This window comes from Calonectris borealis, chromosome 10 (genome assembly GCF_964195595.1).
Source record: "Calonectris borealis chromosome 10, bCalBor7.hap1.2, whole genome shotgun sequence".
Taxonomy (NCBI): domain Eukaryota; kingdom Metazoa; phylum Chordata; class Aves; order Procellariiformes; family Procellariidae; genus Calonectris; species Calonectris borealis.
In genome coordinates, this window is record NC_134321.1 from 22,548,148 (window position 1) to 22,561,983 (window position 13,836).

The 13,836-nt window shown below is 45.5% G+C and overlaps 1 protein-coding gene across 7 annotated transcripts; it reads left to right on the top strand.

Moving 5' to 3' along the window:
- The first annotated feature begins 586 nt into the window (after positions 1-586).
- On the top strand, positions 587-10,167 carry CNBP (CCHC-type zinc finger nucleic acid binding protein). Of its 7 annotated transcripts, none has more exons than XM_075159396.1 (6): positions 625-756; positions 1,649-1,779; positions 7,375-7,494; positions 7,766-7,861; positions 8,050-8,248; positions 9,188-10,167. In XM_075159396.1, exons 3-6 carry the CDS (start codon positions 7,392-7,394, stop codon positions 9,303-9,305), a joined length of 516 nt encoding a protein of 171 aa, XP_075015497.1. In that variant the 5' UTR covers positions 625-756; positions 1,649-1,779; positions 7,375-7,391; the 3' UTR covers positions 9,306-10,167. The 7 variants fall into 7 exon arrangements, with proteins under 7 accessions (XP_075015499.1, XP_075015496.1, XP_075015494.1 ...); XM_075159394.1 differs by having other exon boundaries at positions 634-756; positions 7,766-7,860; positions 8,046-8,248; XM_075159399.1 differs by having other exon boundaries at positions 638-756; positions 7,769-7,861.
- The last annotated feature ends 3,669 nt before the right edge of the window (positions 10,168-13,836 follow it).

The window sequence follows — 13,836 nt, forward strand, 5'->3', positions numbered from 1 at the left end:
GTTTGATTTTGCGTGGGGCCGAGCTGCTTCTCCCAAGGCGGCAAACCCACAGCAGCAGCCGTCCCGCGGGTCCTGTCCACCGCGGGATTTGAACCCCGGTGGCGGAGCGGGGGGGAAGGGGGGCAGAGAGGGCGGCTCCCACACGCCGTTTCGCGGCGCCGTCCTCCGCGGCTGCCGCGCGCCGCTGCACACCGGGCAGCCTGGCGACCCCTCCCGCGTGAGGCGGCAGAGCGCCCGGCACGGGGGAGGGGAAGGCGCAGGGAGGAAGCCGGAGCTGCCTGGGTGGTGAGTCACAGCGCGAAGGGCAGGGAGGTGCCGCAGAGCCCGACAGGAGCCGCTCCGTCCTGCAGCGCTTGGGAGCAGCCGGCCCCCACGCCCCACCGGAGCCAGCGCGTCGCTGCCGCTGACGCCCCCCGCACCGCCCGCCCTGGAGCAGACAGCCAGGCCAGCGGAGAGGCCCGGTAGGCGGGCCCCTCCCACCTTTCGACTGCGATGGTTGGGTGTCCCCGTCTGCAACTCCGATTGGCCACCCGGAAAAGCGGTTCGCGCCCATTGGCTGAGAGGCGGACTCCAGTGAGCCGTGCGCAGAGTAGTAGGGAGGGGCGGGGTGATCCAGGGGGAGAGCGCGCGGGGCCGTGTGCAAACCGCGTGTGGCGCAGCCAGAAGGCACCCGGGAGCAGGCGGGCAGAGCCGGGGCGAGCGGGGCCTACTGTCGTCCGGGCGGGCTACTGCCGCAGCGGGGTCGGGGGTCCGCAGGTAACTGCCGGGTCGGCCTCGGTGGCCAGAGGAGCTGCTGGGGCCGAGGGTGGGGAGCGAAGGCAGCGCGGAGGGATGATGGCGCTGGCGCACTCCGGCCTAGTGCGCGGGAAAGTGGCGCCGACCGGCCCGCCCGGGCTCGGGCGCGATCTCCTGGCCCGGGTGTCCGGGGGGGTAGCGGAGGGAGGTGGATGGGGAGCGCTGAGGGGGCAGTGGGGCGCCGCAGGCCCTGCGAGGGCGGGCGGTGGCGGCGGGTGAGTCAGGCTCTGGCGGGTTCCGGGAGGCGCTGAGGGAGCCTGCGCTGCTCTGGGGGAAGGGAGGCCGGGGCTCTGGGGCGAGGGTGGGTTGCCCTGGTCCGCGCGGTCAGGCCGGGCGCTACCCGGGAGCCGTCTCCTACCGAGCCCGCGGGCCGGTGGCGGCGCTCGGCCTGTTGGCCGGGGTCCGGCGGCGGCTGCGACGACGTGTCCTGCTGGCTAGGCCTGCGGCGCGGGGGCGGAGGGCGGTGTGGCAGTTGGGGGCAACGCTTCACGGGGCCGGCCCGGCCGTGTGGGGAGGGGGAGACCGCCCGGTCCGGGCTTAATGCGCGGCTTGGGGAGTGTGACTAACTTCGCTGTGGTGAGCGGCTGCGGCAAGTTTGGGGAAGAGGGAGATCTTGTGAGACCGGGGACTGGGTGGAAGGTGGCTGAAATAAAATTGTTTGTTCTTCTTTTTCTTTTTAATTTTTTTTTTTTAAATCTCTGCTAAACTCCTCTCTGCGGTGGCTGAGGGGGGAGGCTGGCGGAGCGGTGGCGGCGGGGCCGCGGCCTGGGCGCCCCACGTGGCCGCCCCACGTGTGAGGCTCTGCCGGAGACAAGAGGGTCGAGGTGTTGCAACTATTTGTCTCCGACCACAGGCATGGATGGTGGCCTGCTCCAAATCCAAATGTGACCTATAAATGGATAGGAAAAACAGCCTGTGACATCTACAGATCGCGGACTACTGGAGCAGCCTTTTATTTAAGTTCCCGTCAGACGTAGTTCTCAAGTAACCGCTGTTACTCATTTAGTATCCAGAGTTGTCATAAGGAATTATTAAACTTAATAGCGGGTTTCATTTTCGTTTCAGCACTTAATAAGATCCCATTGTCACACAGCGTTAGGGTCGCCCAGTCCATGTTTTCTTCCTCGACGCAAGCTTGCCGAGAGAGGCAATCCTGCATCTGTCCTCAAAGTGATGAGGTTAAATGAGTTCACCAGGGCTGTGCAACAACCTTGCAAGTTACAGGCTTAACCTACCATTTTTTTAAACTGACTTTGTTAGTGTCCGGACTGAATTCTATGTTAAAAAGTTCGTATGTTGCTGATGTTTACTTCTCTCTAAGTTTAAAACTTTGTACAACAGATAGCAACAAAAAATAAAAGGGGAAGGTGGTAGAATGGGAATATTTGGTAGGTAATCTAGTTTCTCCCACTCTGTATTAACTAGTATGGATAGGCAGAAAGTGCTACAGAGTCACTTTTTTGATGAACTTTTGCTCTCTTTCCAATTTGTGTCAACAAAGCTACCCGAGAATTACTAGTCTAGTTGAAGTCATAATGTCTTTCTGACCTGGCTTCTAGCCCCTCAGTAGAGATCCGAGTTCTTGAGTTTTAGTTAATGTTCAGCATTCTTGGATCAGCGTGGTTGCAGAATGTATTGAGGGGACCCACATGGAGCACAGGGCTTGGCTTTCCACTTCTGCAGGTTTTCTTGAAGTTTCAAACTACTTCATTTCAGAATTGGGGTATTGTTACCTGGTGGTCAGAATACTTAATTTTGTATCTTTTCTAGTGAGAACAAAAGCTGGAGACACCATTAACTCTCTCTGTAGCACGTTTTCAGGTTACAGATGTGGAAATTCAACCAGCTGAGTACTGAGTAGCTTTGGTGACAGTCATGTGTCCTGTGTTGAAGAATTCTCAAAACATGCTTCTCGGGGAAATAAAAACTCCTCACGGGTAGCATTTCTCTTTAAATGAGTAGTACTTTGACTTTTCTTCTTAAACTAAATGCTAGCACTTCCATTAGCAGTCCTTTCTGCCTTTCCATTTCTTTATCTTACAGGAAAGCAGAGCTATGCTTCCTACTACGTAGGGGTTTCACCATGTTTGGGCTGGTTCTGGGCTGGCTTGTCAAATCCAGGTGTGGTATTGTAGGTTGGTCACCAACAGCCTGGAAAGAAACTGCTGATTTCTCAGTGTTTGCCTCTTTGATATAGCTGACTTGCCAAAGAGCTCTTAAGAATGCTGGCTTTAGCAGTGGTTTTTACCTAGTCCGTCCTTTGAAGGAGTGAAGTCCTATTAATATCAAATGGAGGTGATACTTGTAGATCAAAAGAAGCACCTGGTAAGTATAATGAAGATAATTGCCCCTGTTATATTGGGCTGTTGAATTCTAAGGAACTGTTAGTATCCAGAAGAAGCGTGGGTAATCTTAGAGGTGAAGTTCAGGTTCCTTTCTACTATGAGGAGCCCAAGTTAGTTTTACTTTTGTTTGCTAAAACAAACTTCTTCCTCAGAGGACATCCAGACTAAAAGCCATAAAATAAGGAGCATTGCAGTGGAGCTTAGTGGTAGTTCTTCCCATCATCAGGTCTGGATGGACTACTAAAACAGACTTGGATATTGTTGAATCTTGTGTGTGAAGACTGGAGGCTAATAGCACCTCTCCTGTTTTAAAAGTTTTGAATGTGTATTAACTGTAAAGCCACAGAAAGACATGATCTTCCACTTCAAAGTTTGAAGAGTCGCAAAGAAACTTTGTCACTTTGAAGTTTGGTGCTAAAGTTGCACTCAGAAGTTTCAAACCTGACCTAGGAAACCAGTGTGGTGGTTCTCACTTGGATCTTTGTGCTGTTCTCAGCCCATGACCTTTAGCAGTAGGGCGATCATACAGAACAAAGTCTAAAATTCATTCTTAATAATGTTTTGCTGAATAGCCACAAGGTGACTTATTTCAGCTTCAAACTACAGTTATGGAGCTCTGTAGAAGGAGGTCAGGTAAATGACTACCATCTGCCTTTAGCAGAAAGGTAAGGTTTGGGGCAACTAGACCTGTATTTCTTCAAAAGTTTGGAATGTAGTCTATGAGGCAGTGACTTAGTACCTTGTAGAATTTGATCTGGCTCAGAAATGCTAGATGAGGCCATAGTTCTAATTTGTTTTCCATTATTACTTTACCTGTCCTGGTGAGGTAGAAATCTAGTTCTGGGATGTAAAGGCCGGGGGGGTGGCACGCTGCTTTGTATAACACATTTGAGCTGCAGAAAACACTGATAGATGTGACTGAGTGAAAACTTTCCAAGACGACTTAAACAGTAGCCTTCTTGCAGAAGGCTTACTTAAGGTGGCCTTGACAGATAAAAGGAACTACTGGAAACTTGCCTGTGATGACAAAATGGAGGAGTATTGACTAATAGAGGAGAATTTGAACTTGGGTGGTTTTTACTGTACTCATTTTTTTCTCTTGGAAGTAACTGAAAAATGCAATGGTGTCCAAACTGCTTGGAGACTATCCATTTAAGGACTTGTCTTCTGAACCAGACTTTTCTGGATATTGCCCCTTAAAGGTGGCTGTTGGCTTTACCTGAAAGTTAAATCCTTATATTGGTTTTTGAACAGTTTATACCGGTGGGGAATTTTGTCTTGTGTAAGGCTTCTTAGAATGTGGGGTAAGTAAAACGAGTGTCAGCTGCATCCACCTCTAGCTGGTGAACTTGTATTCAGTTTCAGATCCTTTACAGGAAGAATGCAAAAGTTGAACATTAAAATACTGGTGAAGAGAAACTCCAGGCAAACTGTTTGGTACTCTCGTATACTTCAGGTATCTGAAGATGGAGCAGCATGGTTTGTAATCATACTTCTGTGGCAGCTGTAACCTTCAAATATCTCTGAGTTCAGAGGAAAAGGGGGCCTCTGAAGATAAAGGCTTTTAAATTAATTTCTCAAATTGTCTTGAAGGTTAGTTGTGCGGAGGCCGTTGTTTGACTTCAGATTTCTTACACAGTTTGCGTAATCTTACTTTGCTAATTTGCTATATAACAGAGGAAAAGAAACTTCAGGTTTTCCTCTTGAAGGAGCAGTTAAAAAGGAAGCAACTTTGAATCGGATGTAAAACTTCTCTTTTCAGATTCCTTTGGGGCAGTGAGTAGTGAGCTTTTGTCCACCACGCAGATTCTGACCCTGACTGGCAGGTTGACAGACTAGATATAGGCTGACAGATTAATCTTAGTATAAAAACTTTTCCACTGTGCATCTAAAGCAGGCCTAGGTCACCTATTAAACATTTGTGGTTTACCATATGTTAACCTAACTGGTTATGTTAGGTTCATCGTATGGGTAACTGGTGGCAATATTCAATCCTGTCACTTCATGCTGTAGTCTCAAGTTCATGGTTTGGGATGAAAGGCTTGTAGTTGTTAGTATCTGTAAAGATGTATTGTGGTTCTGTTACAGATGTTGGCATACTATTTTGCTCTCTTCAACAGGTCTTAAGAGAATTGCTAGCTGAGTGAAGAATGTATCTTGGTATATAATTCAGAGACCCCATCTTGTCCCTCTTGAAATCAAAAGCAGCATCAGCTATTGTGCCTGAGCCCAGCTCCTGCAGTTGGCTTTGCTTGTGTTTTTCCTGTTCTGCAGTGTCAACATGGTTGCTATGAAAACAGGCATAAACAATAGCACAGTGAGTGCCAGCTGCTGCCACTGTAGTAGGCAGCTCTTCACCCTTGGGTGTCCTAATAAGATAGTCTGAAATCTTGAACACTGAGAGGAAGCAGAGAAGGCTGGGTTATGTGTAAAATCCAAGTATATCTCTGAAGTGCTCAGATAACCAGTTATTTTATTCTTACTGACATCTGTTTAAGATCTTCTTGCATCCTTTTGTTGCAGAATTTCATTTTAAGAGCAAATACCCTCATCTGATCCAGCTGGAAGGTAGATGCAGGATTACAGAAGTAACATACTAAAGTTCTTATCTCTTGTACTTTGAATTCTCAGGCCTCTGCTGTGGTTGGAAGGATGGATGGTCACTTCTATGCTGAAGATGATAGGAGAGAGAGGAACTGTTTTGAGGGAGGAGTGGCTAAAAAGCCACAGTAAATTTGTTCAACATTGGAGTACTTCAAAAATAACTCTAAATAAAAATTCATGTTTAGATATATGCTCTCCATTTAAGAGCTAAATGTCAGGATGCTAATTCTGGTTCCTTCTTGAGGTCATGTGTGGTTCTTGCTGCTTCTGTAGTGGCTTTCTTCAAGACACAACTCATGAACGTTCCTGGTAATCTGGAATGCTGGATGGTTTGGAGGGGAGGGAAGCATTCTGTTACATAAATAAACTGTAGGGTTACAGGAAGATTATCTTGATGGGGGATCAGGTAAACTGACCAAACATACCAGACAATGATTCTACTTCTGTTGGGTTAAGAGTAATGAATTGGGAGAGAGCATGTGAAGTATTTAAACTTAAGAAGACTTCATCAAAACAAAGTTTGACATGCATATTTTTAAATTAGTGTACTTTAAACTTGTCTTCAAGCACACTTTTAAAAAAACTCCGATTTAAATGTTTAACTTCCTTGTTCTTTTATTTCTAGTTCTAGAAGTCTTGTGTAACTCTTTTACAGCTTAGGGGAGTTACAGTACTGTGACCGCAGTCTGTTTAACCTACCCCATCCTAACCACTGCTTCAGTGGCGTGCAGCAGACTGACTTTCCTGCTCAATGAAACGCATACCTCTGTTCCCCAATATGGGCAAAAGAAGTGGTTTATATTGTCTCTGACAGGCATGCCTATCTGATGTTTCCATAGCATTCTAAGGATGTTTTCCAAGTTAGCCTTCTACATATCTGGCAAGTGTCTGGGGTCTTTTAGGGAAGCCAGATGTCTTAAACATTATCTTGCATGTAAATCTGGAGCAAAGTGTGCATCCTGAGCTATAGGTTACTATATTGAAGTTGTAATTCTTGTTTCTCAGAGTTTAACTGCTATTTAGGTCATAAAAGAACTTAAGTCTTCAAATGTTAAGCTAATACGCTCTTTAAGGCTTTAGGCCTAGGGCTGCGTATTCTTACAGTTGGCTTCCAGAATGAAGCTTGATCAGTCAATAAATGTAGTAGCTGCCAGCCAGACACTTCAAGAGAAAGTGTAACAGTTGCCAGGAAGAAATAATTTGTGGAGATAAGTAGCTGGCTTTTGAGTTTAACTCTGAGGAATAAGGAAGAAGGTGCGTTACTGAAAGAGAGAACACAGTAAGGCTGGTAAGACAATAGTTAAAGGGGTCTACTTCTTTTTCCCCACTCCTAAGCATTTTCTAAGTTTTTGAAGCCAAGACTGGCTACAAAAGCTAATTAGAGGAAAAGGTACATAGTACACTGTGTCTTTGGCTGTTCAAAGCTGCCTTACTCCAAGCAAAGCAGAGACAAACTTTTATCTCCTGCAGTGGTTTTAATATTGTACAAGAAAGTATTGAGTTAGCCAGAAGCCCTGCTTGGTTTTCATTGCCTTTGCCAGGAGGGTGGGAAACCTCTAAATCTCTTTATTTTAATGTAGCCTTTGGTTGGGGGAAGGGAAGGTGTTCTAAAAATGTCTGTCTTTCTCAGGCAGGTAATCTGCAGCCATGAGCAGCAACGAGTGCTTCAAGTGTGGACGTACCGGCCACTGGGCTCGGGAGTGCCCTACTGGAATTGGCCGTGGTCGTGGGATGAGAAGCCGTGGCAGAGGTGATTGACCGCTGTGGTTTTCAGTATTTGTACAGTAAGATCTTTAGCTGACTGTTCTGAATAGTGTGTTAAAACTGGCTTTGTTAGTCTGAAGAAGTTGGGACACAAACTTAGTAATCTCGCTGGTTCTTACCTCTGCGTAACAATTTTGCCAGGGGCCTCTGAGAATGAAGTTAACTTGTCAATTTAGCTGGCAGTGTCCTTGATTTAACTCTTAAGAATATTCTTAACTTAATCCTTAAGCCTTTTTTCTCCTGTTACCCATTTCAAGCAGGCTTCCAGTTCATGTCTTCATCTCTCCCGGACATCTGTTACCGCTGTGGTGAGTCTGGCCATCTTGCCAAGGACTGTGATCTTCAGGAGGATGGTAAGTATCACTAAATATTCTATCTCTTCAATCACATGGACAGAGATCTGTGGTTGAAGAGAAGGATAAAGGACATTGATCATAATTCACTGGAAACAAGCTGTACATGTCCTTCACTAGAAGCATGCTACATCTCACTTTACCAAGGTTTTATAGTCTTGTTTGGTATGTTTTTCTTATTGTGGAAGCCTGCTATAACTGCGGTAGAGGTGGCCATATTGCGAAGGACTGCAAGGAGCCGAAGAGGGAGAGGGAGCAGTGCTGCTACAACTGTGGCAAACCCGGCCATCTGGCTCGTGACTGTGACCATGCAGATGAGCAGAAGTGCTATTCTTGTGGAGAGTTTGGACACATTCAAAAAGACTGCACCAAAGTGAAATGCTATAGGTAAGAACTGACAAGAGACAACTACAAAATGGACCTTAAGTGATAGATTCATTCTGTGTCTAATTTTGGTTAGGAAATGAAGCTTAAACTTTGACCAGGTAGCTTGTTTCTTTAAACAGTTATCTACTGTTGTTCGGTACTAAGACTTAAATACCTGTTAGCAGAGTCAAGTAATAGGTTCACTGATGCTCATCTCCAGATGGCCAGAACAACGCAGATGTTAAATCACTTAAGCTGTACAGGAGAAAGGGCTGTATCTTTTTGCAGAAGGTAGCAGGAAGTACTTGCCTATAGCACAAACTTAAGCTAGAGCTGGGTACCCTGTATCTTACGCTGGAACTAACAAACTCCAGCTGTACAAATTGTCTGACTGGCACAGCCAGCCCCAGCAGGAATGTACTTACGTTGTCTTGGTTATAGGAACCGCACATAGAAGCGGATGTTAAGTCAGTTTGAAACGCCAGCTTCAGAACGCTGTCTGGTTTTTGAATGCAGGCCTATACCAGAAACAGCACATTCCTTAGTGCAGTATTCGCCCTCACCAGGGTTCCCTTCTGTGGAGGAAGGAGAGAGAACATGGTGCATTTGAGTTAAAACTAACTACTCTCAAAACAAGGCTAAGCTGCAGACAGAAGCATCAGAGCAGGCAAAACCTGACACATAGTTAAAAAAAAAAACCAACCACTTCTGTATTTGGTGTACGGTGGTTTTGGCATATACGGTGATTAATGTGATTTGATCAGTTGGAGAACAGTCTCTGGCTCTGGTGAAGACAGAAACTTGCCTCACGTCAAAGAATTCTGGAACACTGAAGCAGAAGTCTTGAATGCAGAACTAGTGTTGCATCAAATTTGAGTAGATAATGTACTTGACAGAATAGGATTGCTTTTCTAAGTAACTGTTCTGGATGGTTTTGAAAAAATCATTTGCTTTTTCCAGGTGTGGTGAAACTGGCCATGTAGCCATCAACTGCAGCAAGACCAGTGAAGTCAACTGCTATCGCTGCGGCGAGTCAGGGCACCTTGCACGGGAATGCACAATTGAAGCTACAGCCTAATTATTTTCCTTTGTCGCCCCTCCTTTTTCTGATTGATGGTTGTATTATTTTTCTCTGAATCCTCTTCACTGGCCAAAGGTTGGCAGATAGAGGCTACTCCCAGGCCAGTGAGCTTTACTTGCCGTGTAAAAGGAGGAAAGGGGTGGAAAAATCAACTTTCTGCATTTAACTACAAAAATGTTTATGTTTAGTTTGGTAGAGGTGTTATGTATAATGCTTTGTTAAAGAACCCCCTTTCCGTGCCACTGGTGAATAGGGATTGATGAGTGGGAAGAGTTGAGTCAGACCAGCAAACCCTCTCTGGGTTACATGGAAGTGATCCTATGCAGGAGGAAAGAAATTCTGGAAGTGTCTAAACTTCCTCATAACTTTAATTTTATTACAATGGCCTTGGATTGTCTGACCTCAGTAGCTGTTAACACCAAGTAATATCTGTATCAGGCCCTACCTAGAGCATATAGCTGAGTGGGAGTAAACAAACAAGATGCACATGCCTGTTAATGGCCACGAGAGAGAGAGAGAGAAATCAGGAATAAACTTAAAAGTAACAGTAATTCAGTCAATGAATGTTCATGTTGGAGATACAGAACGTAATGGGAAGCTTTTGAATAAATATTTCAAAGTAAATCTGAAACCCAGACATCAGTGCTCATAGCATATACAATTTGGAGCTATTCAGGAGTTGCAAATAAATGCATTTTCACAGAAATCAAGATGTTATTTTTGTATACTATATCACTTGGACAACTGAGTTTCATTTGCTTGTAATCAGTTTTTAAAGTAAGATGGTAAAAGCAATTGAAGTCCTAGAACATAGAAAATGTAATTTTAAACTATCAATAAAGCTGGAGGAGGAAGGGGAGTTTGGCTAAAGTTCCTTTTGTTTATTTTTGGTTTTCATGTACACAGTGCAAAATAACATATTAAAAAGGGGTATGTGGAGGTATAAAAAGTTTAGTTTGGACTTTTCTTTTGTACTGTCTATGTTAAGTTTCCATCCGGTAGCATCAAGCTGTAAATACATTTAAGTACGCAGTCCTTCTTCCAGACTGTAGAGTATCTGCGTATGCTCCTGTGAATGGGTTGTGTGGTCTCAGAGTGGGCTTGTTTCATCTGTGCTGAGGCAGTTAAAGCATTTCTTTAAAAATTGGCTGAAGAAGGCACACAAGTTGTTGAAGGTACAGCGAGTTCCAAATCTGGAGTAGTTTAATGGTCTGATAGCAGTACTTCAGTCTTCACTGATGTCATTACGCTAAGAACTACCATTTACAACATCTGGTATTACAGGCACTTCCCCTTGCCATACGTTGTTCTACTATGTTGATTGACTAAGGGTTAGTAAACAGTTACAAAGTTGCACAGGTGAAAAGGGAGCTGACACAGTGATCTTGAGCACATCCACTCAAGAAGTGAAAGTTGTCTTGATGTGCCAGAAAAACAAGGGCAGGCGTTCTTGACTGATCAGTGCTTCACCGTCAGGCGCAATTGTAGAAGGCCCGTCTTTAACATCTGGCGTTAAAGGCGGCTAACAGCAGCTTCAGCTGGAGTCCCCTCCCGAGCTGTTGGCTGTCTTCGGGAGCTCCAGCGGATCATGGAATCTGTCCAGTTCTGGTTGGGGTATGTGGAGGTATATGCAGTCATGCAATAGTGCCCCTGAAGGTTGTGGTCTTCCAGGGGCAACTTCAGCCTGTGGCTTTCAGCACGTAGATGAGACTTACAGAAGGGCAGTAGGAACTCCTCAGTTGATGAACCAGAAGATCCCAATGAGGAGTCTTACCTGGCAGTGTTTGGAGCTGTAAAAGCAGGCATATTGCCTGATAATCTGTGGGTGGTTTCAGGAAATCCGATACCTAAAACGTGCGTGTTCAAGAAAACTGTGACGGTCATAGCTGCTGTGTCACATCAGGTGAACTCTGATCAGATTGTTGCTGTTTTGCAGTGGGCTGCCATAGCAATCGAGAGTTCCTTAACACTTAATGAAATAAAGATTTATAAAGAACTAAAGTTTTCAGCCTGGGTTTGATGTTCAAAGCCTGTGGAAAAGGTTGAGCCACAGTTCAGGGAGAAAAAGAAGATTGTTGGTGAGAATACTAAGTACAAGGTGGCTAGAGCCCAGATCACTTGGCTGGCAGCAGCCAACCAGAGCAGGTTTTAGAAAGGTGCTGCTGCAGAGATGGAAACAGCCTCCTGGAAGACGTCTCTTTATTTGAAGCGCTTGAAGAGGGAATGTTCTTGTACTGCTTTGCCTAAGCAGAAAAAAATCCCAGGTATTTGTTTCCGCCTGGTCAGTGTGACACCAAGACGCAGAAGGCAGGTTCTACAGAGTGTAAAGGAAAATGAGGTGGTGACTGCTATTGCAGTTGGTCACGGTTCTTTGGCAGGATGCCTTTTGTCCAACCTATTTGCTGAAGAACAAAGCCTTTCAGCTCTTGCGGAACTAAGGGGTGGGGAAGAAGTTCTTGCCTGAGTTGTGTGGGGTTTTTTGAGTGGGGTGTGTGTGTTTGTTTTGTTTGTTTTTTAATAGCTGCTATGGAAGCATGAATGTACTTCTGAGTCTTAAGCATGGTTGCCAAAATCCTCATAAAATCCACACTGGAAATGAGTGGGTTGTCTTGGAGTAGTATAGGTAGCCTAATCATAGCACATTCTTGTTCAGCCTTGTGGCAAGTTAGTATAAATTAACTGAGTCTTTACATGTCTTAGTCAAACAATAATAAAGCTTGAAGCTTGGTGATTACAAAGACCTGAAAGTCTTTGGGACTTAACCTGTAGCTAAAAAAATGCCGTGTCAAAGACCTGCGGTGCTGGTGACGTCTGTAGTCTGCTTTTCCATTCTGTAGAACTTGGCGATGAAGCTTGGTTACGAAGATCCTGCTGCCACTGCTTTTTAGTACTCTGGTGCTTAACTGCTTTATTATCACTGAGTAATTCTTGTGTGTCTGAAAAGTAGTATTGTTCTCCGAGAATTATTTTCTTTTTAACAAAGAAAATGGGATTTGAAAGCTGAGAAATACAAACCAGGATGTAACTTCAAAAAGGAGAAAATTACTCCAACTGAGGTATCTCTTCCTAGTCATCTTTCTGTGGAGAACAGCTTAGAATATCGATGCTGCTACTTCAAGTGTCCGTTGTTTCAAAGTTAACAAGATGAACAAGCAAACAGAATCATAAAGGTTGGAAAAGACCTCTAAGATCATCGGGTCCAACCCTCAACCCAACACCACCATGCCCACTACACCATGTCCCTAAGCGCCTCATCTACACGTCTTTTAAATACCTCCAGGGATGGTGACTCCACCACTTCCCTGGGCAGCCTGTTCCAAGGCCTGACCACTCTTTCAGTAAAGAAATTTCTCCTAATGTCCAATCTAAACCTCCCCTGGCGCAACGTGAGGCCATTTCCTCTTGTCCTATCGCTGTTACTTGGCAGAAGAGACCAACCCCCACCTCACTACAACCTCCTTCCAGGTAGTTGTAGAGCGCGATGAGGTCTCCCCTCAGCCTCCTCTTCTCCAGGCTGAACACCCCCAGTTCCCTCAGCCGCCCCTCATCAGACTTGTGCTCCAGACCCTTCACCAGCTTCGTTGCCCTCCTCTGGACACGCTCCAGCACCTCCATGTCCTTCTTGTGGTGAGGGGCCCAAAACTGAACACAGGATTCGAGGTGCGGCCTCACCAGTGCCCAGTACAAATAGCGATTTCAGAAATTGTGGGAACTTGGAAAAATCAAACCTAATATTTCATTTGTTCCATGTTAATCTTTTTCACAACACTGAAGCATCTCCTCATTCGTTTTGAAGACCAATCCCCTGACAAACTCCAGCGCAGTGGTTTTCACAGATCTGGTGGATTATATGATCAGGAAGGCAAAGAGATAAATGTGTAATAGATTATTTTTTACAAGCAGGGCCCTCTGAAGGGCTAGCGTTTTCTGGAAAGGGAAATTTTATTTTATGAAAATTATCAGGAGTCATTGAATAAATTCTCACTGACAACCAGTCTTCCCACTTTGGTTTTTAGACCAGGTGCAAAGGGTTGATGTCATTGCTCCACGGACAATGAGATGCGTGGTCTGTGCACGGTGACGCACAGGTGGCTTTGGTCGGGGGGCTGCAGAAGTCCGGACAACAGGAGAATCTGTTGGTGTTCGGAGGTAGCAAGGCGTACTCGGTAGGATTGAGATGCTGTGGGAATTTATCTGTACGGATGTTCCCGTTAAAGGCCACGGGGTGAGTGAAGAGGAGCCTGGTCTGCGTGCCAGCGTTTCGACATCCATCTCTTGTAACGCTGTTGCTGTGCAGGAAGTCTTGAATGCGATGTGTGGAATGCCTGCAAAAAAGTACATTTCCATGCGGAAGTGGAGAAACTAAGCATATCAAAGAATACAAAAGTACTTTTTACTGCCTTTTATTAATTTTTTTTTTTTACTTTGTGAACTAAAAGTGCTGCAGTAACACTACAGGAGATAAGCATTGGGTTTCTTTTCCAGAATGGCTGGATGTTCCTTCTAGTACGGGGGGAGCAACAACGTT

Bases quoted from the DNA above. Each gene is read 5' to 3' on its own strand.
- CNBP (XM_075159393.1), top strand. From the start codon at position 7,392: ATGAGCAGCAACGAGTGCTTCAAGTGTGGACGTACCGGCCACTGGGCT. The intron at 7,495-7,765 runs GTGATTGACCGC...ACCCATTTCAAG, and splicing joins GATGAGAAGCCGTGGCAGAG to CAGGCTTCCAGTTCATGTCT. The intron at 8,249-9,187 runs GTAAGAACTGAC...TGCTTTTTCCAG, and splicing joins ACCAAAGTGAAATGCTATAG to GTGTGGTGAAACTGGCCATG.